Source organism: Anomaloglossus baeobatrachus, chromosome 7 (genome assembly GCF_048569485.1).
Source record: "Anomaloglossus baeobatrachus isolate aAnoBae1 chromosome 7, aAnoBae1.hap1, whole genome shotgun sequence".
Classification (NCBI taxonomy): Eukaryota; Metazoa; Chordata; class Amphibia; order Anura; family Aromobatidae; genus Anomaloglossus; species Anomaloglossus baeobatrachus.
This window is the reverse complement of record NC_134359.1, coordinates 311,307,989-311,332,810: the sequence shown is the minus strand read 5'-3', so window position 1 is coordinate 311,332,810 and position 24,822 is coordinate 311,307,989. Positions and strand designations below refer to the sequence as shown.

The following is a 24,822-nucleotide window of genomic DNA, read 5'->3' as shown; positions in this document are numbered from 1 at the left end:
GGAACAATGGACAGTCAGGGAGCATTCTGCGCAGCCAGACGCTGTGCCCTTCTATTTCTAGAAACCACATGACTGTCTGTCACACGTGACCCACCCATGACAATAGTGTGGAGTATAAGATCCTGCAGTGTGAACAGCGTCAGATGCCGCCATGACACTCGGCGAGTTTAGAGCCAAACACCATGTGACAGTACCCCTCCCTCTACCCTCTGGACCAGGTCTCTTCGGAAGACGGCGAAGGAATGCCCTAACCAGGCGCTCTGCATGGACATCAGAGGCTGGTACCTAAGTCCTCTTCTCAGCACCATAACCCTGCCAGTGAAAAAAGTACTGTAGAGAATGATGAACAACTTGAGAGTCTATAATTTTCGATCCCTGAAAATCCAATGATCTATCAACTAAGACCGGAGGTGGAGGGGTGCAAAGAGGAGTTTCCGAACCCACAAATTTCTTTAATAGAGATTTGTGGAAGACATTATGGATTTATATGATGCTGGTGAGGCCAGATGGAAAATCAACGGGTTGATGACAAATGTAATCTGCTGTAATTTTGAACGAAATGATGAAGCGAGGTCCTAACTTAAGTGAAGGTATCTAAAGTTTAATGATTTTAGTAGATAACCACACCAGATCACCCACACACAGGTCCGGACTAGACAGATGTCTACAGTCAGCCGCACACTTATACTTAGAGCCCATGTACTGCTGAACCTTTTCCCACGTAGATGATAGTGCTGAACCCAATTGGTCATCTTTGGGTACCCCAGAACAGTGCCCTTTAAGAAAAGTACAGAACTGGGGATGGTGATTATAGACACAAAAGAAAAGAGATATACCAGAGGACTCATGGCAGAGATTATTGATAGCAAATTCAGCAAGAGGAAGGAACGAGGACCGCTCCTCCTGATTACCAGATACAAGACAGCACACATACTGCGCCACACTCTGATTCACACGATCTGTTTGCCCATTAGACTGCGGATGGAAGACGCTGACGAGTGGAAGGCGCTGACGAGTGAGACAGTTTAATTTCTAACCGAAAGCAGAAAGCCTCCAATAATTGGCAATAAATTGAGTTCCTCTATCAGAGACAATATCAGATGGGACTCCATGTAGTCTGACAATCTCAGATATAAACACCTGAGCTAAAGTTTTTGCATTGAGCAAACATTGTATGGCGATAAAATGTGTGATCCACCACAGCAAAAGCGACCGTATTACCAGCAGAGGGAGGAAGATCCGCTATATAATCCATGGAAATGTCTGTCCAAGGTTTGCTAGGCACACTCAATGGCTACAGACAACCTGACGGGGGTTGGCACAGGCAGACAGGTAGTGTAGCACCCACGGGGCAAGGGGTTAAATACTCCTCGCCGGGCCTGGTGATGTCGGTTCTGGAGATGTCACGGATGTCTCTTTCGCCCGGTTTCGTGGCCCTGAGGTGTACACTAAAAGAAGGGGTTGGGGGGGATGATGGTGGGGATTGTTTTGTGACGCCACCTGTGGTACACGGCCAGGGATTAGTCACCGCTGCTGTCGCTGTCCTTCGGGGCTGATGGTAGTAGCAGCTAAGATGTTTCTGCTCCCCACAGGTGGAGCAGACCCCGGAGAGAATGATAAGGGGAGTAGTAATGGCAGGCGCCGAGGCAGTGCGACGGCGACGGCAAGGACCGGCGGACACAGTCTCTGCGGGTTCAAGGTTTTCTTTACTCACAGTCCTGGTTTTACCCGGGAGATGCCGGTCACCGCTATGATGGGCCCCAGCTGATCCCGAGCAATTCAAGGTCACCGCCGGTTTTCCCACTGTGAGTCCTTTCAGGTCGAGGTCCCTCCAATCCCAGTGTAGGTGGAATGTGGAACAGGCTCTGGGTGTTTCCTGCACTCTCCGCAGACCCTGAAATCTCGTGTAGCTGGGGAGAACCCGGGCTGAGCTGCAAGCTCCAAGCCACGGGTCCTATGGCACTCCCAGAAGTATCCAATTTGTATTTTGAATCAGCTCACCATATAAAAGCTCAATCCCGATTCCATCCTGGAGCACGGACAGGCACTGCTGGACATCCTCTTTTTTCTGCACTCCCAGAAGTGCCTCACCCCAAGCTGATTTTGTGTAGAGATGTTCCTTCCCTTTTCCCCAAATGGTGCCCACCCCCCAGGTGGTTGTCTAAGTGACCGGGAAAGTCCCATGCTTCGTGATGGCCACCTCTCTATCTACCCCAGGCCATCCCCCCCGTGGGATGGCACCCAACTGTTTGTGGTTTGTGAATGTGAGAAACACCAGCGATTAACCTCTCCTTACCCGGGATGAGTACTACATCTTAACGGAGATGCAGTACCCTGTGGCGACTGAAGCCTCAGGGGCGCCACAGTAGCACACTACATCCCCCTGGATTTTGGGCCACCAAAAATGATGCAATAAGAGATTCCAAGCACCTTTCATGCCAGGGTGACCAGCCAGGGCAGAATCATGATGTTCCTCCATAACCCTAATATGAAGATTCAGGGAAACAAATGACTTGTTAACTGGGACCCCAGATGGTGCCTCATCCTGGACCTCTGGCATCTCAGATGGAACCTCCGTACTGAGCGCCAACATCACCACTCCCTTTTGCTGGATGGGCACATGTTCTTCACAAGGATCCCCAGCTCGGAAAACCCCTGGATAATGCATCAGCTGTAGTGTTTTTAGATGCTTGACGATACATTACAAATAAATTAAACCTATTAAAAATTAAAGACCACCGAGCTTGTCTCGGTGTAAGACATTTTGCTGACTTGAGGTAAAGGAGATTTTCATTGTCTGTAATTACAATAAGCGAATGAATAGCTCCCTGCAAAAAATGTTGCCACTTCTCAAACACCAGAATGATAGCTAGTAGTTCCATATTACCAATATCTAAATTACATTCAGCCAGAGATAACATCTTGGAAAAGAAGGCACATGGACTCAGTTTACCAACAGACGGACCCTGAGACAATACAGCTCACTCCCCCACTTCTGATGTGTCAACTTCCTCCATTAAGGGAAGAGATACATCAGGCTGTATCAATACCGGGGCTGACACAAAACATTTTTTAAGATAGTCAAATGCGTATAAAGCACTCTCAAACCAGTTAGAAAAGTCCGTAACTTTTTTCATCATGTCAGCAAAAGGTCTTGCTATGGCAAAAATTTTTTTAAAGGGAACCTGTCAGCAGAAATTTCCCCTAAAACCTAACAGATTCCCCCTCTGCAGCTCCTGGGCTGCATTGTAGAAAGGTCCCTGTTATTATTGTGCCCCCTTTCTGACCAAAATAGAGAGTTTATAAAGAGGTACCTTTTTGGCTTCGGATTCTATAAATCTGACACGGGGGCGGGCAGCCTGATGGCCGTTATTCTGCCCCCTGGTCCTGTATGCCGCCCCCATCGCTGATTTCCATACTTTTGGACGCCGCCCACTGCTCCAGCCATCCCCGCGCATGCCCAGTGCCAGTCTCACGGGACTGAGCACTGTAACTGCTGGTGACGTGTGCGCAGACAAGTGATTATGGGCGGGACTGTGACTGTTATCAGCAAGTACCCGCCCATAATCACCGTGAGCGCGCAAACCTCTCCAGCGTCACACTGTGCTCAGTGTAGATGCTAGACTGTATGGGCTGCTTCCAGGGATGACGTCCCTTTGTCACGTGACAGTATTTTGAACACGCCCCTATCACGTGACAAAGGGACGTCATCCCTGGAAGCAGCCCATACAGTCTAGCATCTACACTGAGCACAGTGTGACGCTGGAGAGGTTTGCGCGCTCACGAGATTATGGGCGGGTACTTGCTGATAACAGTCACAGTCCCGTCCATAATCACTTGCCTGCGCACACGTCACCAGCAGTCACAGTGCTCAGTCCCGTGAGACTGGCACTGGGCATGCGCGGGGATGGCTGGAGCAGTGGGCGGCGTCCAAAAGTATGGAAATCAGCGATGGGGGCGGCATACAGGACCAGGGGGCAGAATAACGGCCATCAGGCTGCCCGCCCCCGTGTCAGATTTATAGAATCCGAAGCCAAAAAGGTACCTCTTTATAAACTCTTTTTTTTGGTCAGAAAGGGGGCACAATAATAACAGGGACCTTTCTAGAATGCAGCCCAGGAGCTGCAGAGGGGGAATCTGTTGGGTTTTAGGGGAAATTTCTGCTGACAGGTTCCCTTTAATAAACTTTCTGTAATAATTTGCAAACCCCAAGAAACGTTGCAGCGCTTTAAGGTACTCAGGATGGTCCCATTTTAATATAATATAGCCTGTAACTTAAAGGGATCCATCCTAAAACCAGAAGCGAAAATTATGTAACCCAGAAACAGAAGATCCTGAACGTCAAATACACACTTCTCTAATTTTGCCTACAATATGTTTTCTGAAAATCTGTAAAACCTGTTTAACATATTTCAAATGTGACACAAAATTCTGTGAATAAATGAGAATGTCATCCAAGTAAATGATAACAAATTTTTCCATCAGGTGAGCAAATACATCATTCACAGGATGTTACGTCACCACCGGAGTCCGCTGCAGCGACTTCTACTCCGATCGCCAGGCGACGCCTTTTTCCTGCCATGGATAGTGCTGGTGATGGGAGAGGAGTCGATGCCAGCGACGCCAGTGAGCGCAGGCTCCACTCATCCACTGGGCTGGGTTTCCTTGGGATCTGCAGTACCATTGGCTGACTTTAGGTGGCGTGTGTCTTCCAGCTGAAGTTACCATCATTCAGCTACAGCCAATGGGAAGACACCACACCCTTCTTAATTCCCCTCCTGTCTGCTGACCACTACCAGAGATAGTTCTGATATTCTGGTTCCTGTTCCGCCCTGTTCTGTTTAGTAATTCTGGTGTTCTGACTTCTGCTTGTTTCCTGACTACCCTTCTGCCTGCTGTTTATGTACCTCACTGCCCGATCCGGATTTGACCTCTGCTACGTTTTCTGATTACGTCCTTGCCTGCCGATTCTGTCGCTGTTCTGCAATTCCTGTTTTGACCGTGCCTGACTACTATTCTCTCAGACTGCTGCCTTTCACAGGTAGTGATCTCCAGGGCCCTGTGTAATTCCAAATCCCTGTATAGGGGTTAAAGGGTTTCAGGGTTCTGGGGTTCTGGGGGCCCTCCTTGGTGAGTGGCTTCCCTCTAGCCTGTCCATTACAGCCCGTCTGAGTCTGTGGATCCAGGCAGGCATTACACAGGTGCATTGGGTTAGGGTCTGGTTAGGTGTACTCACTATCATTGGATCAGAGGAAGATGATGGAGGCTGGGGATGTGAATTATCCTAGGACTTGGTTGCGGGTGATGGCTGTGACAAACTGGCTGCATAGTCCATGTACTAGGTTATTGTCCAAAATAACAGGTGTGAGAAGGCTGTCCATGAGCCTCACTTCAACCTCTTCCTGGTCCCTAGTCCAACTGCACGTGTGCCCGAGGGATGTCTGAATGCTGGCCGCCAGCCAGGGAGGTGGTCACTTTGCGGCCTAGTAATGGGTGTTCTAGGGGAACAATATCCAGGCTGTCCAGAGTGATGTAAGACCCAGTGTCTTGAAATCCCTGGACCTGTATGTCACCGATCTTAGTGGGCTGGATGGGGCAATGGAGGTTGGTTGGAGTAGGATTTCTGACCGGGTAGATCACTTCCTCCGCTGCTGGTGAATCCCTGGGGTAGCATCCCTCAGACTCTGTTGACTTGTTTGCTGGGTCGGCAGGTGGGCTCCATGCATGGGGCCCTGGCTTTGGAGACAATCTTTGTCCATATGGCCAAGGCATCCATGAGCATAACAGCTCTGTGGATTGGGCAAGTCACAGTCCCTCTTTGTAAAACTTTGTACTGGTGGGACGTTTACTGGGTAGTGGGATCATCGTGCTCGAATAGCTGGTAGTAGGCAAACTGGAACTCCCAAAACTGATTCCAGAACACAAGCCCTCTCCTCGCTTGGGGTTTTTGAGCCTAATTGCAGCCAACAACTTCTGGATTCTGGCTGCATGGGACTAGTTTGTTGATTGTAGACTGCCATGGAATCTTTGATTTGGCATGCAGTTAAATTCCTCTGTTTCAACATTGTCAGGGCCTTCGTCATCCTCCACAACGTTTAGGGCATCCCAACTGACCAATTCCTGGATCATATCTGACCAGATGTTGGTGGGCCTGTATGCAAGCTTTGCAATCTAGCACAGTTCCTTTAGCAGCCATTTACTACTGAGGTTGAATGTCCACTCCGGTCATCTTCCATAGGCCAAGATAGTGGGGTTAGACGTAGTGCCGTTCAAAACCTGTATGCCTCATCTATGGCCTGCTGGGTATGCCTATATGTCTGCCTGGTTGTTGAGCCCTTGGATGGTGGCTATGAACACCAATCCCCTGCAGAACCCAATGATAAGCCGGGCTGAGTAGTAACCCACTGCTGCGACCAATAGCTGCTGCAGTCTGTAGGCATGGCTGTCTTCAGAAAGACCGCACAAAAGGATCAGGGCTCATCCAGAACACCGCACTCCTTTTTTGTGGGCAGAACATTACTTAGACAACACAGGGTGAGATAACCGCACATTAGTGATACTATATTGGTTCATCAGTAGGCAAAAACATATAGTACATTCCCGGCAAGAACACAAGCTTATACAAGCAACAGAGTCTAAAGGGTGCTTTACACGTTGCGACATCGCTACTGATATATCGTCTGGGTCACGTCGATAGTGACGCACATCCGGCGCCGGTAGCAACATTGCAACATGTAAATCCTAGGTGCGACGATGAACGAGCACAGAAGCGTACAATATCGCTGATCTGTGTAACGTCGTTCATTTCCATAATGTCAGGTCGACCGCAGGTACAATGTTGTTTGTCGTTCCTGCAGCTCCACACATCGCTGTGTGTGAAGCCGCAGGAGTGACAAACATTTCCTTACCTGCGTCCACCGGCAATGCGAAAGGAAGGAGGTGGGCGGGATGTTACGTCCCGCTCATCTCCACCCCTCCGCTTATATTGGCCGGCCGCTTAGTGATGCCGCGGTGACGTCGCGGTGATGCCGAATGAACCTCCCCCTTGAGGGAGGGATTGTTCGTCAGTCACCGCGACGTCGCCGACCAGGCATGTGCGTGTGAAGCTGCCGTAGTGATAATGTTCGCTACAGTAGCTATCACCGCATATCGCATGTGCGACGGGGGCGGGTACTATCGCTGTCGACATCGCTAGCAATCGCTAGCGATGTCGCAGAGTGTAAAGTATCCCTAACTCTCCCACTAGTCCACGAGAGATTAGAATCTTTGTGACTTCAGGGCTTTCAGGGTCAAAAAACCCAGCCAGCAGCACCCTGCTTTTGGCATCACCCACTGAGAGGAGATAGTGACAATCTTATTAATCTGACTGAGCATAGTAAGATATGTAGCCAAGTGACTGAATTGTCCAATCCTGGGTTCTCCAAGCAAATTTGTAGTCTCAGCGTTGAACAGTTCTGTGATCTTTCAGCTGGAACCGTATCTCCAAGGCTGAAGTCATGTAGACTATTTCTATGGTGACAGAAGCAAGGCCCTTTTATTTATACCACTCAGTTCTCATTTCAGGGTATTGTGTCTAACAGGATTGGTGGAGATGGCTGCTCTCTCATTGGTCGCTAGTTCAATCTGACTGCATAATTTTCCTTTGAATTATGTAGTCAAAGGGGCTGAGGAAATCCATGTTGTGGCCGCTCTTGGCCTTTGAACATAATCCACATCAATATCAGATTGCCTGGACAGATTTTTTTCAGTGTCTACAGCATAGGGCTCGCTCACACTGGCATATAACACAGTCTAGTGCTATCCGATGTTTTACCAGGTAGCACTTGCTCCAATGTTAAACTATGGGGCATTTTGCAATTCTGCATGAAAAAACAATCTCTGCATGCTGCGATTGGTAGTATGACTCAGATTACTTGCACCTGTAATGGGGTCAGCAAGTCCGACTGCATCCTTTCTGTAGAAATGGCTTTGAATACTGTTCCAGCAATTGCCCACAAGGGGGCAGCGTCAGACTGTACAACGACAAACACAGAGTTGGGAAATTCCCCACAGGAACTAGTGTATGAAAGCCAGGAAGAAAAGACGCGGGAAGTGGTTGTTCAGCTCCGGAGCTCAGTGAGGAGAGACCTGCGTGAGGTCTCCCTGAAGAGAGGGCTCGTTTTGCCGCAAAAGTCAGGAAGAAATCACCCGGTGGAAACAGTTTCTGTCACTCCCGGTTTGCAGAACTTTGTTTTCTTCAGGGAGTTAATCGGACTGCCGAGCACCGCCATCTGAGGGTAATTGCAAGGACTGTGACCTGCTTTCTTCTGCCCGGCGTGCTCCGGAACCAAAAGACTACTTAGAATCCGTCACCTGCGGGGGAAGGAGAAAAAGAAGGAAAAGACCGAGGAGCTTCATTTCTTCAGCGCTGCACCAGGACCCATCACCGTGAGACTCCAGGCCTGCGACGTGGGAGCGGCATCTTCTTCCGGGATAGACTGGTACGTGTTTGTAGGGAAAGTTAGGGAAAGTTGCCGCCATTTTTTTGTTGTTGTTTTCCCTTCTGTGTTTTTCTTGCTGCATACCCGGAAGGAGTGAAAGTCCAGGGGCTTCCTTATACTCATGTGTGCAGATAGTTCAGTTGATTGTATTATAAATATGTTTCCTAGTAAAGAAATGTTACTACCGGTAAAATCTGAGTATGGGAATTTTGTTGGAATAGAGCATACACACACACCCGCGGCCTTACCTCCGGTCGCTTCATGTGGCGTAGTCGGCAGGATGTGTGACCAACAAAATCATCCCCCGGTAGTAACTTATAACCGGACAGCTCCCCCGCCATCTATTGTCAATCAGGTGAGGAAGTTTGACGGACGGAACTATCCTGTAACTGAATGGACTGAACAACTTAAGATAGTGGGGGAAATGTATAACACTGATCCTAAGACCTTAGCAGAAATGGCCATGCTAACATTAGAGGGGGAAGCGTGGACGACAGTCAGGCTGGAGACGGTTAGGGGCCAGCGTACGTTGGATGACTTAGTGCGGGTGCTGGAGAACACCTATGGACCGACCACATATGCGGGAACATTGCGCTATATGTTTTTCCGGCGGACGCAACTCGAGTCGGAGGACATCCCTCAATATGCCAATGCCCTTCAAGTGCTACTAGAACAAGCCTGTAGAAAAGAAGAACAGATAGCTAGTACGGGTACCCGTGACCTGGTATTGAGAGATCAGTTTGTGACCGGATTGAGAGACCCGTACCTTAACCGCTCATTGCAAGATCTACTCCGGATAAATCCGGCCTTTACGTTCGCTGAGGCCAAACAAGAAGCTATAGAACGTTCAAGGGGACCTGTCGTGGAGACACAGACATATACCGCGGCTTGCAGGTCCATATCTGGTATCGGGACGCCGAACAGCAACACGGAGGAACTGAAACAGATGGTGGCAGAGTTGCAGAAACAGGTGCTACAGCTCACCTTAGATCAACAGGCGGGCCGGCAAGCGAGACAACAACCCAGCCGGCCGATGGGAAGATGCTGGACATGCGGCGATCCCCGCCACAAAGCCAACCGTTGCCCCCAGAACTCTCAAGCTCCTCCACAGTCCGATCTACCAGGACCAGCAAGTCAGGTCCCACAACAGAGGCCGCCTTTAAACTAGACGCCCCTGTCAAAGAGGCTCACTCGACAGGGGATGCCAAAGAGAGGGGTGTAGGAAAACAGAGCCAGCCACGGAACAAACTTGCATCAAATAGCCCCACCCTGGAAGTATTACTGGAAGGGATCGCCGTACAAGGGTTAATGGATACTGGGTCTCAGGTATCCACTATCTCCGAGCAGTTCTACGAAGAATGTCTAAAGCCGCGAGTTGCCTATGACCCTGATACCGCCATCAAGATCAAAGCAGCCAATAATTTACCCATTCCGGTGTCGGGAGTTGCCTGGATGAACACCCAAATCTGTGGCCAAGATCTCGGGAAGAGAGGGATAATCGTGGTCAGGGAAGGCTTTGAACCAGAAACGCCCATGATTATTGGGATGAACATCTTGAAAGACCTGAATCTGGTGTTGTTTACCAAGAAGGGGCCCAAGTACTGGCAAGGAGTGACCGCACATAAGGCCACCCGCCGTGCCTTTCAACAAGTGGTCCGGACCTGCAACCTCCAACGAATGACCGAAGAACAGCTGCCGCTGGCCACGGTCACCGTACCCCGCCATACTAGGATCACCTTACCAGCTGGAAAAGAGACAGTTATCTCACTACCCCTTGGCACCATGAGACAGTTTGAAGGCGTGGAGGTGCTGATTGAGCCGCGCTCCCCGAGGGAGGGGAAACTGAACCCACTAGTCGCTCGAACTCTAGCAGTAGTGAGAAAGGGAAGAATTCCTGTCAGGCTGGGCAACACGGCTAATGTGAGCGTTGACCTAAAAGCCGGGACACAGCTTGGCCAAGTCTACGCTCTAACCGAAGAGGTGAACCCTATGAGCCCCCTCCAGTTTGTACCGTCTACAGAGGGAGATTGGACAGTGACGGTCTCTACCATGGCCGCTGTCGCGGGTGACACCAACGTAGGGCGAGAACTCCGAGAGAAGTGTCAGTTGGACGTATCCCAATACTCCAAACGGGAGGTGTCTCAGGTGGAAGAGCTACTCCAAGAGCATCAGGCGTCCTTTGCCCGGCACGACACCGACTTTGGGTGCACCACCAGTATCAAGCACGAGATCCCCACCGGTGACACTGCTCCTATCCGTGAAAGGTACCGCCAAATTCCTCCCCAGCAATACCAAGAAGTGAAAAATCTCCTGAATTCCATGCTACACGCGGGAGTGGTACGGGAAAGCCAGAGCCCCTGGGCGGCGCCGGTAGTGTTAGTCAAGAAGAAGGACGGATCCCTGAGATTCTGTGTGGACTACCGCCGTTTGAATGCTTGCACCATCCGGGACTCGTACCCTCTGCCAAGGATCGAAGAATCCCTGACAGCCCTGAAGAAAGCCAAATACTTCTCCTCGTTGGATCTGGCCAGCGGATATTGGCAGGTACCTATGCATGAGAAAGATAGAGAGAAGACTGCTTTCATCTTACCCATGGGCCTGTACGAGTTTGACCGGATGCCCTTTGGTCTGAACAACGCGCCGGGGACTTTCCAGCGGCTGATGGAGCGCTGCTTGGGAGACTTCAACTTCGACTTCACCCTCATCTACCTGGACGACATTGTAGTCTATTCGGCCACATTTGAAGAACACCTGCAGCAGCTGGGCCGTGTGTTCAGTAGGTTGAGGGAACATGGCCTGAAGTTGAAACCCAACAAGTGCCGTCTCCTGCAGCCCGAGATTAATTACCTGGGCCACCGGATCTCAGCCGAAGGCGTCCAGCCATCTTCAGAGAAGATAGCCGCCGTACGGGATTGGCCGCAGCCCACAAACGTCAAAGAGGTCAGGGCTTTCCTGGGGTTGGCCGGCTACTACCGCCGGTTCGTCAAAAACTTCGCCCAGCTTGCTGCACCCTTGCATGATCTGCTTCGAGGGACCACCCACAGTCCCAGAGGACGACCCATCAGCTGGGGGCCCAGTCAGGAAGAATCCTTCCAAGCCCTAAAGGGTGCCTTAACGTCTCCCCCCATCCTGGCATATGCGGACTACAACCTGCCCTTTCAACTACACACCGATGCCAGTTTACAGGGTCTAGGGGCAGTACTTTCACAGGTCCAAGACGGCAAGGAACGGGTCATAGCCTATGCCAGTCGGTCCCTACATGAGGGCGAGAAGAACCCCACCAATTATAGCTCGTTCCGGCTGGAGCTGTTGGCCCTAACGTGGGCTATGGCGGAGAAATTTGCAGGGTACCTCACGGGGACCGAAGTACTAGTCCTGACCGATAACAACCCGTTGGCCCATCTAGAAAATGCGAAGCTCGGAGTCATGGAGCAGCGTTGGATGGCTCGGCTCTCCAAGTTCAATTACAAGATCAAGTATCGGGCTGGAGCTGAGAATCAAAATGCGGACAGCCTGTCTAGGGTGTCATACCCCTTACTCAACCGAGACCGGGATGAAGAATTAGAAGGGGACGAGACACCTGACTTTGCAAAGCTCGCCCAACAGATGGTGGATCATCGCCAGTTCGTTGTGGGCGAAGCTGGAACTCCGGTGGGAGTCGCCTTGCCACCTCAGGAGTGGTGCAGGATTCAGGACCAGAACCCTGATTGGGCTCTACTCAAACAATGGGTGAAACGGCAGCAGAAGCCTCCCGCCGATATACGGGCACGACTGTCTACTGGGACCTTGACCCTGCTCAGCCAGTGGGACCGGCTGATTCTGAGAGAAGGAGTGCTATACCGGAAGGTTCTCTTGTCACACATGCTGGAAGAATGTACACAAGTTGTAGTGCCTGAACAATTGGCCCGTGAGATGGTGGCTCAGGCCCACATTAGGAATGGACACTTCGGAATGGACAAGACCTTTCGGTGGGTTCAACAGTCTATCTATTGTCCGGGGCTCCGCAAGCTGGTTGAAGACGTCTGCCAGACCTGTCGCACCTGTGAACTACACAAGTCCTCCGAGCAGCGTGCACCTGTTCAGACAATTAGGACATCCAGACCCCTTGAGCTGTTGATGGTGGATTATCTGCTGGTTGGGACGGCGAGCAGTGGCTATCAGTATTGTCTAGTCATGGTGGATCACTTCACAAAATTCGCTGTCGCTGTCGCTACCAAAGACCAGACGGCTGAATCGGCTGCTCGGGCCATCTGTCGACAGTTCATCCATGTCTACGGGTGCCCGGAGAGGTTGCACTCCGACCAGGGGGCTTGTTTCGAGGGCCGAGTCATCGAAGAGCTGCACCAGATGTATGGGATCCAGAAGTCGAGGACCACTCCTTACCACCCACAAGGGAACGGTGCATGTGAACGCTTCAACCGGACCCTACTCCAGCTGATTCGCACCTTGGCCGATGATAAGAGAGACCAATGGCCTCAATTCCTTCCTGATTTAGTATGGGCCTACAACAACCAGGTCCACTCTGTGACTGGCTACACCCCACACACCCTTCTCTTTGGTCGCCCCGGAAAAGGGGTCCATGACCTGAACCTATTTCGCCCTGGAGTTGACGTCACAGACGTTTCCCGGCATAGTGATCACCTTGACTCTGAGATCAGTGACCCCCCTACACAACCCAGTTCTTTCCCCGGAGCGTTGACTGGAGTGGGGTGTAGAGACAGTGACAGGGTGGGGAACAACCGACCCTTGAGACGCACTGACCGCACCACTGCTGGGATCCCGCCCGGGCGGTCTTACAGGGACCAGTATGTATGGCCCACTTCTCAACCAACCCCTGTAACGTCTGCAGTCATCGCTGCCTGGGAACCGACGGTAGTTGACAGGGACTGCCAACCTTTAAGTGGGGGGGTATGTAATGGGGTCAGCAAGTCCGACTGCATCCTTTCTGTAGAAATGGCTTTGAATACTGTTCCAGCAATTGCCCACAAGGGGGCAGCGTCAGACTGTACAACGACAAACACAGAGTTGGGAAATTCCCCACAGGAACTAGTGTATGAAAGCCAGGAAGAAAAGACGCGGGAAGTGGTTGTTCAGCTCCGGAGCTCAGTGAGGAGAGACCTGCGTGAGGTCTCCCTGAAGAGAGGGCTCGTTTTGCCGCAAAAGTCAGGAAGAAATCACCCGGTGGAAACAGTTTCTGTCACTCCCGGTTTGCAGAACTTTGTTTTCTTCAGGGAGTTAATCGGACTGCCGAGCACCGCCATCTGAGGGTAATTGCAAGGACTGTGACCTGCTTTCTTCTGCCCGGCGTGCTCCGGAACCAAAAGACTACTTAGAATCCGTCACCTGCGGGGGAAGGAGAAAAAGAAGGAAAAGACCGAGGAGCTTCATTTCTTCAGCGCTGCACCAGGACCCATCACCGTGAGACTCCAGGCCTGCGACGTGGGAGCGGCATCTTCTTCCGGGATAGACTGGTACGTGTTTGTAGGGAAAGTTAGGGAAAGTTGCCGCCATTTTTTTGTTGTTGTTTTCCCTTCTGTGTTTTTCTTGCTGCATACCCGGAAGGAGTGAAAGTCCAGGGGCTTCCTTATACTCATGTGTGCAGATAGTTCAGTTGATTGTATTATAAATATGTTTCCTAGTAAAGAAATGTTACTACCGGTAAAATCTGAGTATGGGAATTTTGTTGGAATAGAGCATACACACACACCCGCGGCCTTACCTCCGGTCGCTTCACACCCATAAAGGTCTATGGGTGTGTGTGAAACATCAGGCTGAACTCAGATGTCATGTGAGCGCAGTCCGATTATCGCAGACACAAACAATGGAGAAATCAATCTCTCAGTCTTCTCCGCACCTGTGGTCTGACTCTCACATGTTAGAGAATCAGATCTTAGTGACTGAATATAAACAAAGAGGAGAAAGGGCTCCCTGTGTGAAAACTGTAGATAAAACTTAGTGGTCGGGTATAGTACCCACTCACCCTTTCACATTGTGCTGGACAGTCACAACGCTTATTCAAACCCTAATATTATCCTCCATATATACTCCTGTAATGAGGCGAGCAGCTCTGACTGTTTTTTGACTGAAAAGGACATGGAGACTGACATTACACAGGATGGTGCTGCCACCTTGTGGACAAGTGCTGAAATTGCTCGAGGGGCGGACACTGTAAAATCTGATGCCCTCCCACAAACACTGGTTGTACAGGAAAAAAGTGCGGGAAAAAGGACACTGAGCCACTGGAGCTGTATCAGAGCAGACCTGCCTCGGACTGCCCTCATCGCTGAAGTGTGAGGGATTGCCAGAACTGCTGCAGATGTGATACTGGATTCAAGGGACCTCCGGACCGTCTCCTTCCTCCATACCAAGAGACTGTATGCTAGTCCTCTGGTGAGAGGGCTGAATATTTCCCCATCTCTGCTCCTTGGAGTCGCCGCTGTTTACCCGGAGTCCAGGCCTGCTACGTGGGATCCCTCCCTCCTTGTGTTTTGGACTGGTAATGTAACCCATAGGGCAAGTCAGGGACAGAATTCTTGTTTATCATTGCTGGTTTTTTTTGTGTTCTGTGCCGTGTGTCCGAAGTTAGAGACCCGGATAGCAAACCCTGGTTATGTGTGCTGCTAAGCCAGCTGCGTGAGTCATTGAAATGTTTACCAGTAAAGAAATGTACCCTTGCATAAAATCTGAGCGTGGGGATTTTGTTGGCGCAGATTATGGGAACTCAGCCGCGGTCAGACCTGCGGCCACTTCATCTGGCGTAGTCGGCAGGATCTGTGACCAGCAAAATCCCCTCCCGGTGGTAGCTTATAGTCAGACAGCTCCTCCGGCGTCTATTGTAAATCAAGTGAGAAAGTTTAATGGACGGAATTACCCTGTACCTGAATGGGCGGAACAACTTAGGATAGTGGGGAAATGTATAATGTTGATCCTAAGACCTTAGCAGAAATGGCTATGCTGACGTTAGAGGGGGAGGCATGGACGACGGTCAGACTGGAGACGGTTAGGGGCCAGCGTACATTAGATGACTTGGTGCGGGTGCTAGAGAACACCTATGGGCCGACCAGATACCTGAGAACACTGCGCTACATGTTCTTCCAGCGTACACAGCTCGAGTGGGAGGACATTCCCCGATATGCGAACGCCCTCCAAGTACTGCTGGAACAAGCATGCAAAAATGGAGAAAATCTAGCTGGTACATCATCCCGCGACCTGGTGCTGAGGGACCAATTCGTAATAGGACTGAGAGATCCGTATCTCAACCGCTCATTGCAGGACTTACTCCGGATAAATCCAGCCCTTACATTTGCTGAGGTTAAACAAGAAGCCATAGAACGTTCTAGGGGACCTGTTACGGGAACAGAGACTTATACCGCTACTTGCAAATCCATGTACAGTACAAATACTCCGAACAGCGACACGGAGGAACTGAAGCAGATGGTGGCGGATTTACAGAAGCAGGTGCTGCAGCTCACATTAGACCAACAGGCGGATAGGCAAGTGAGACGACAACCTAGCCGGCCTATGGGGAAGTGCTGGACATGTGGTGACCCCCGTCACAGAGCAAACCGTTGCCCCCAGAACTCCTTCCAACCCGACCCGCAGCCGTTCCATCGAATGGACTCTCAAACACCCCAGCAAGCGGAGTTTCACTCGAAACAGCGGATGGAACCCCAGGCCTATCCACTAGAACCGCCAAGCCATGCCTCTCAACAGCGGGCACCTTTAAACTAGACACCCCGGCTGAGGAGGCTCACTCGACTGGGAAGACCACGGAGAAAAGGAGCCAACAAAGGAGCAAGCTTGCATCAAACAGCCCTACACTGAAAGTAATGCTAGAGGGGGTTGCCGTGCAAGGACTAATGGATACTGGATCCCAGGTGTCCACCATCTCAGAACAGTTTTACGAGAAATATCTACAACCACAGGCTGCTTATGACCCGAATACCGTCATCAAGATCAAAGCGGCCAATAATCTACCCATTCCAGTAACGGGAGTAGCTTGGATGAGCACCAAAATGTGTGGACAGGACCTCGGGAAGAGGGGGATAATCGTGGTCAAAGAAGGCTTCGGTTCGGACACGCCCATGATTATTGGGATGAACATCCTGAAAGACCTGGACCTGGTATTGTTTACCAAGCGGGGACCCAAGTACTGGCAGGAAGTTACCACACACGGGGCCACCCGCCGAGCATTCCGAAGAGTGGTTCGGGCCTGCAGCCTACAGCAAATGGCAGAGGAACAACGGCCCATAGCCACTATCACCGTGCCTCGCTACACTAGGATCACCTTACCGGCTGAAAAGGAGACAATTATTTCGCTACCCCTTAGCACCACAAGACCGCTTGAAGGTGTGGAGGTACTGATTGAGCCGCAAACCCCGAGGGAGGGAAAATTTAACCCATTAGTCGCTCTCACTCTGGCTGTCATGAGGAGGGGAAGGATCCCTGTCCGTCTGAGCAATACGGCTAGTATAGGCGTTGACCTAGAAGCGGGGACACAGCTCGCCAGAGTCTACGCCCTACCTACAGAGGTGAATCCCAGGGGCCCCTTCCAGTTTGCCCAATCGACAGAGGGAGACTGGACAGTGACTGTCTCCGCCATGGCCACCGCCACAGATGACACTGAAGCTGGAAAGGAGCTGCTAGAGAAGTGTCAGCTGGATACATCCCAATACTCTAAACAGGAAGTTTCACAGGTGGAAAAACTACTACAGGAACACCAGGCGTCCTTTGCCCGGCATGACACAGACTTTGGATGCACCACCAGTATCCAACACGAGATCCCTACGGGTAACGCTTCTCCTATCCGTGAGAGATACCGGCAGATACCACCCCAGCAATACCAAGAAGTGAAAAGCCTCCTGAATTCCATGCTCCATGCCGGAGTGGTACGAGAGAGCCAGAGCCCCTGGGCTGCATCGGTGGTAATAGTTAAAAAGAAAGACGGATCCCTGAGGTTCTGTGTGGACTACCGCCGCCTGAATGCTTGCACCACCCGGGACTCATACCCTTTGCCGAGGATCGAAGAATCCCTGACGGCTCTGAAGAAAGCCAAGTACTTTGTCTCCCTGGATCTGGCCAGCGGCTATTGGCAGGTACCCATGAGCGATAAGGACAGAGAAAAGACCGCTTTCGTCCTACCCATGGGCCTGTACGAGTTTGACAGGATGCCCTTCGGCCTGACAACGCGCCGGGAACTTTCCAGAGGCTGATGGAGCGCTGCTTGGGAGACTTCAATTTCGACTTCACCCTCATCTACCTTGATTACATTTTGGTCTATTCAGCCACGTTCGAAGAACATCTACAGAAGCTGGGCCGCGTGTTCCAGAGGCTAAGGGAACATGGCCTGAAGTTGAAACCCAGCAAGTGCCGTCTTCTACAGCAGGAGATTGGTTACCTGGGCCACAGGATCTCGGCCGAAGGTGTACAACCATCGCCGGAGAAAATAGCCGCTGTACGGGACTGGCCACAGCCCACAACTGTCAAGGAGGTCCGGGCTTTCCTGGGACTGGCAGGCTACTACCATCGGTTCATCAAGAACTTCGCCCGGCTTGCCGCACCACTGCATGATCTGCTTCAAGGGACCACCAACAGTCCCAGAGGATGCTGCATCAATTGGGGGCCTTCCCAAGAAGAGTCCTTCCAAGCTCTAAAGGGTGCCTTGACGTCGTCCCCCATCCTGGCATATGCAGATTACACCCTGCCCTTTCAATTACATACTGACGCCAGCCTACAGGGTCTGGGGGCAGTACTCTCACAGGTACAAGAAGGCAAGGAACGTGTTGTAGCCTATGCCAGTAGGTCCCTACATGAAGGTGAAAAGAATCCCACCAATTACAGTTCATTCCGGCTGGAGCTGTTGGCCTTGATGTGGGCAATGACTGAGAAATTTGCCGGATATCTGACGGGGGCAGAACTACTAGTCCTGACGAACAACAACCCGTTGGCCCACTTAGACAATGCGAAACTTGGGGCTATGGAGCAGCGATGGATGGCTCGGCTCTCCAAGTTTAACTACAAGATTAAATATAGAGCTGGGGCTGAAAATCAGAATGCGGACAGCCTGTCCAGAAGGACATCCCCCTCGCCCACTAAGGACCGGGACGAAAAGCTGGAAGGAGACGAGATGCCTGACTTCGCAAGATTAGCCCGGCAGATGATGGATTGCCGCCAGTATGCTGTGGATGAGGCTGGCACTCCAGTACAGTCCCCACTGTCCCCACAGGAATGGTGCAGAATCCAGGACCGGAATGCTGAATGTGCCCTACTTAAACAATGGGTGAAGCAGCAGCAGAAGCCGTCCTCTGACACGCGGTCACGACTGTCCACCAGTGCCCTGACCCTGCTCAGCCGCCAATGGGATCATCTGATTCTGAGAGAAGGAGTGCTATACCGGAGGATCTTCCTATCCCACATGCTGGAGGACTGCCTACAGGTTGTAGTGCCGGCCCAAATGGCCCGTGAGATGGTGGGAGAAGCACACAAGAGGAACGGTCACTTTGGAATAGACAAGACCTTCCGGTGGATCCAACAGTCCATCTACTGTCCGGGACTCCGCAAGCTGGTTGAAGATGTCTGCCAAGCCTGTCGCACCTGTCAGCTTTACAAGTCCGCTGAACAGCGTGCACCTGTCCAAACAGTTGAGACATCCCAGCCCATTGAGCTGTTGATGGTGGACTACCTGTCGATTAGGACGGCGAGTGGTGGCTACCAATACTGTCTGGTTATGGTAGACCATTTCACAAAATTCGCAGTTGCTGTTGCTATCAAAGATCAGACTGCCGAGTCAGCTGCGCGGGCCATCTGTCGACAGTTCATCCAGGTCTATGGGTGTCCGGAGAGGTTTCACTCTGATCAGGGGGCTTGTTTTGAAGGTCAAATTATCGAGGAGCTGCATCGGATGTATGGGATCCAGAAGTCCAGAACCACCCCTTACCACCCACAGGGGAATGGTGCATGTGAGCGCTTAAACCGGACTCTACTCCAGTTGATCCGCACCTTAGCCGATGACAAGAAAGACCAATGGCCCCAATTCCTCCCGGATCTAGTGTGGGCCTACAACAATCAAGTCCACTCTGTGACGGGTTTTACCCCACACACCCTTCTCTTTGGCCGCCCAGGAAAAGGGGTCCATGACCTAAACCTGACCAGTCCTGAAAAAGATACCGGCGGTACCTATCCATCCTGGCTACACACTCATCGTCAGAAGATGGAAACTGTATACCGACTGATAGGCCAACAAATCCGGGGCCAGAGACATGCTGACCCGCTCCCCGTACAGGAAGAACCCTTAGAAGTAGGACAGCTAGTCCTGGTTCGTATTAAGAAGCCTCAAGGAAAACTCCGAGCTAAGTGGGAAGCTGAAGTCTATCGGGTAGTTGAGCGCCCCTACCCTGATGGTCATGTGTACAGAGTCCGGGGCGAAGATAGCGGCAACTCTCGCACCTTGCACCGGAATATGTTGCGCCTCTGCCGATCCCAGCCTGACCCCCTGACCACAGTACCCGGTGAGGACGACACTGCTGACATGAATGACACCATTGACATTACTCAGCATAGTGACCTTGTTGACTACGGGACTGGTTACCCGTCTGCGCAGACTGGCTCTCCCTCTAGGGAACTGACGGAGGTAGAGAGTGTAACTGGTGATAGAGTGGAGGGAAATCAACCTCTGCGGCGTACTACCCGCACCACTGCCGGGGTTCCTCCTGGGCAGTCTTATAGGGACCAGTATGTATGGCCCGCTTCTCAGACTCCCTCTGCCACAGCCTCAGTCCTCGCTGATCTGGAACCTGTGAATGTTGACAGGGACTACCAACCTTTCAGTGGGGGGATATGTAATGAGGCGGGCAGCTCTGACTGTTTTTTGACTGAAAAGGACATGGAGACTGACATTACACAGGATGGTGCTGCCACCTTGTGGACAAGTGCTGAAATTGCTCGAGGGGCTGTCCGCCCCTCGAGCAATTTCAGCACTTGTCCACAAGGTGGCAGCACCATCCTGTGTAATGTCAGTCTCCATGTCCTTTTCAGTCAAAAAACAGTCAGAGCTGCTCGCCTCATTACATATCCCCCCACTGAAAGGTTGGTAGTCCCTGTCAACATTCCCTGTAAAATCTGATCCCCTCCCACAGACACTGGTTGTACAGGAAAAAAGTGCGGGAAAAAGGACACTGAGCCACTGGAGCTGTATCAGAGCAGACCTGCCTCGGACTGCCCTCATCGCTGAAGTGTGAGGGATTGCCAGAACTGCTGCAGATGTGATACTGGATTCAAGGGACCTCCGGACCGTCTCCTTCCTCCGTACCAAGAGACTGTATGCTAGTCCTCTGGTGAGAGGGCTGAAGATTTCCCCATCTCTGCTGCTTAGAGTCACCGCTGTTTACCCGGAGTCCAGGCCTGCTACGTGGGATCCCTCCCTCCTTGTGTTTTGGACTGGTAATGTAACCCATAGGGCAAGTCAGGGACAGAATTCTTGTTTATCATTGCTGTTTTTTTTGTGTTCTGTGCCGTGTGTCCGAAGTTAGAGACCCGGATAGCAAACTCTGATTATGTGTGCTGCTAAGCCAGATGCGTGTGTCATTGAGATGTTTACCAGTAAAGAAATGTACCCTTGCATAAAATCTGAGCGTGGGGATTTTGTTGGCGCAGATTATGGGAACTCAGCCGCGGTCAGACCTGCGGCCACTTCACTCCACTGATACGCCAGGTATTCTGATCAACCTACACCTTCTTCCTGCATGTTGAATCAATGGCATACACTCATATGCTGGGTAGTACCGTAATTCAGAACAGGGGGTAAGCCAGGAAAGGTGATTATCACCACCCAAATGGAACAGGATAATCAAATCCTCCGGTCTCAGGTTGAGCACACTTAAAAACCGCCGCCAGGTAGTGATCCAGGGTAGGATCCAAAGCAGGAGGTGAGACCAATAACAACCTCCAATACGCTCCACTGCAACTTTCTGCCCACGGTTAAGGCCTCTTTCACACATTTTTTACATGAGTCACAATCCATTTTGTGACTGATGCGACGGATCCATGTAAAAAACAGATCCATTGCACCACTTTTGAGAGACTGAGAGAGAGAGACTTTTTTGTGACCAGAAGTGAATTTACACCCTATCTGAGCATGCCCAGTAAGAAAAAACGGATCCGTCGCCTGATTCCGTCATTTGACGGATAACGACGGATCCAGCGCCCATAGGCTTCCATTCTACCAAACAATGGACGGCGACAGATCAAAAGTGTGGGGTCCCTCAGACAATTTTGTCTTTTCCATAAAAAATCATACTTTTATTTATAAAATGAGTTAATAATGAATAGAGAATATCGTCCAGACAGTGACGAGGTCAGAAATAATGATTTTTACATGTAATAATAATTTCCTCTTCACACTTTGCTTTTGGCACAGAACGCTCCTTTGCACAATTCCAGCTTTGCAGACCTTTGGCATTCGAACTGTTAATTTGTGGAGGTAATCTGGAGATATTTCACCCCATGCTTCTGTGCCGCCCCTGCAGCGGTCGAACCGCTCGGATACGGGGGTTGCTATGGCTCGAGGGTCTCCGGACCCGGGGGTTCGCGTCCACTCTAAATGCAAAGGGGCTATTTACAGGGGATAAGAGCTTGTGCCACCACCCATGGTTCGCGGCAAAGGGAGTACCGCCGTTGCTGATGGGAGTACCCGGAGGAGATGGAGCGGGGCAGCCAGATGACGTTCCCTCCACAGGTAGGGGAGGCTCAGGGACTCTGGATGGTGGAGGTGGTGTAGGGGAGCGTGGTGCAGATTGGAAGCAGGGGAGGACAGCGTACTCACTCAGGCAGTGTTGGTAGTGATGCGACCGCAAAGCAGACTCTGACACAAAGGGTAAGCCAAGTCTCTGGGTGCCGCTGCCACATCAGGGGAGCTCGTCCGGGAGTCCGCTTCCTTTGGTATTGCTGATGGTCTGTACCTTGCCTCCATGCACTGTACTTTAGTGTTCGTTGTGACCCCTATGCCTGAAGCTGTCGGGGTCCCGCTCCCCACTGTTAAGTAGTGAAGCTGTGCTCTCGATGGCTGACACTTGGGATTTCAGTGGGCTGCATAAGCTGGAAAGCCCTATCCCCCTCGTTGTGTTGATGCCTTCAATCTCTGAGCTCTTGGGGAAAGTCCATAAAGAAACTATCCTCCACAGGTTAATTATCAGGTTGCCTGAAGCTACTCCCTTATTTAGGGTCCAGTAACCCGCCGTGCTCGGTACCGGTTTGGTTACTAGGTACTCCAGTGCCTGCTGTTCCTCAAAACTAAGCCTGGCACCTTTCTCCAATACCCTGCGACCGGGTCTCCGACTCCTTCGGTCCCAGACCACCGTCTGTGACCTAGCCAAAAGTCCCCAGGGAGCTCCAACTCCCTCCAGCTCCTCACTCTCTGAGGGCTACCACTGAACTGACAAAGCTCTGCTCTCCACTTCCTCTCTCTGACTTCCTTCCTCCCATCAGTCTGCCTGAACCCTAGGCGAGTGGCCCTTTTCCAGCTAGACCACCCACTGGTGTGCCTGACAGGGTGTGGTGTGAGGTGTGACTAGGATTTGCATGATGATAGAGCAATACCAAAAGTTAGGATCTAAGAACCATGAGGGGTTGAGTCTGCACCAAATAAGAAAGACGTGCAGTACCCTGTGACACCCTGACTAGTTTAGGGGCGTCACATTCCCCCTTGGTTAAACGTAGCTCGTCCCCAAGCTACAGGACACCCAGAGGTTTATTTTTGTTTTAACTGAAAGAAAAGGAAAATAACATTTTTAATGTAACAATTTCTCATCCCACACAGGGGAGGCACATCACTTAAACGTTGCATAAAACTTTCAGAGTTCATATTTATAAGAACCATGGGAACGCTACCGGTTGTAGCAGTAGTCTGTGGCTCAGTCTGCTCCGCTGCAGCCCCTTCCTGCAACAGTCCATTTACATTGTCCCTCTCCCTTCAACCCGTCACCCAAACAACCCGTATCCCCCGGTTCCTTGTGACGGCGTTGAAGTCCTGGAGGTGTAAAAGACGACTCTGGTGGGCGCACGAGGCGCAATTATATACAATAGCACAAGTTAGTGCTGGCTGCTGCCAGTCCCACAGCCATGGTCCATATTAATTAGCAACAAATATAGAACAGGGTCCATGCACTAGGTGCAAACTGTAAATCAGGTGAGGTAGTCAGGTAATTGGCATTTTTCAAGCATTGGTAATCAATCAACATTTTCAACATTAGCAGCATAAAAACTTAAACTTTAACTTTATACATGGGTGTCACAAACCACCGGGAGGGTCACTCAGAAATCCCCCGCGCTGGCTACCAGTACGTCACAATCGGGGGGTAACAAGTGGGGGTCACCCCTCCTTTATACCTCCCGACCGACAGACAGAGCACGTGATGCGCTCTCTAGCGCCCCTCTTATAGTCAGGCCAATTATGGAATTGCCCGACGATAAGCAAGGAGGCCGCTATACTACTTATGCCGATTATTGAAGGGTCCCCAGTGAGAGTAGGGTATATATTCCCCCGACCTCCGCGGGCGGAATATATAAAACCTCCCCGGATCTCACTGGCCTCCCCACAATAATCCTTGGCACAACTCGCTGCCACCAACCGCTTCACGGTAACTATTAGCCGAACACACAGACGTGGGATTCAAGATCGAGATAACAGAACAGCCCAAGATTAATTATATAATTTAATCAGCCTAAAGCACACTAGAAACTACAATATATACAATAGGGAATCTACAGAATATACATATGTCAGAGTACAGTTACAGATAAAGCATGGTTTACAAACAGGTATGCAATTCAATCAGTTACCTTGTGCGTCTGGCCACAGGGGGGCGCTGTAGACCAGGTTTCCAGGAACTCCCACAGATGTTTCCTGCACGTGACCCCCAGCGAAAGAACACTGGAAAATGGCCGAAGTAGGGTTATCAACCTGGGCAAATCCAGGTCCCCTCCTACCTTCGTGACCTCAGAGGGAGCACTGCTCCACCCCTGGCTGGAGTTATGGACAAAATCCACAACATGGAATATGGCCATAACTTGGCCTGGGAGCGTCGTAGGCGGACGCCAATGCTCTCATTGTGACAGTTATGAATTTAGCTACAGAATGAGAGGTTTCATGACTTGTCTACTAGTTCCACATTGGCTGATATCACGCCTGGGGTATTTCCCAAGCTCCCGCTCCCATAAAAAAGGTGTGCCAGCATCGTCCGCATGCGAAAACACCATTTTTATGGTTGCCGTATTTATCGGAAATATGGCTTGCGAGATATGAACCATTTTTTACTGGAGTCGTTCTGTCTGGCTAGTTCCAGAGCCT

General features: G+C 51.0%; 1 protein-coding gene across 1 annotated transcript in view; it reads left to right on the top strand.

Annotated features, from left to right (window-relative positions):
- Positions 1-846: 846 nt before the first annotated feature.
- Positions 847-24,822, top strand: part of LOC142246866 (carbonic anhydrase 4-like) — a 183,083-nt gene continuing 159,107 nt past the window's right edge. The window contains exon 1 of the mRNA XM_075319917.1: positions 847-1,015. Within this exon, the coding sequence (XP_075176032.1) occupies positions 847-1,015 (169 nt within the window). The remainder of the gene's footprint in view (positions 1,016-24,822) is intronic.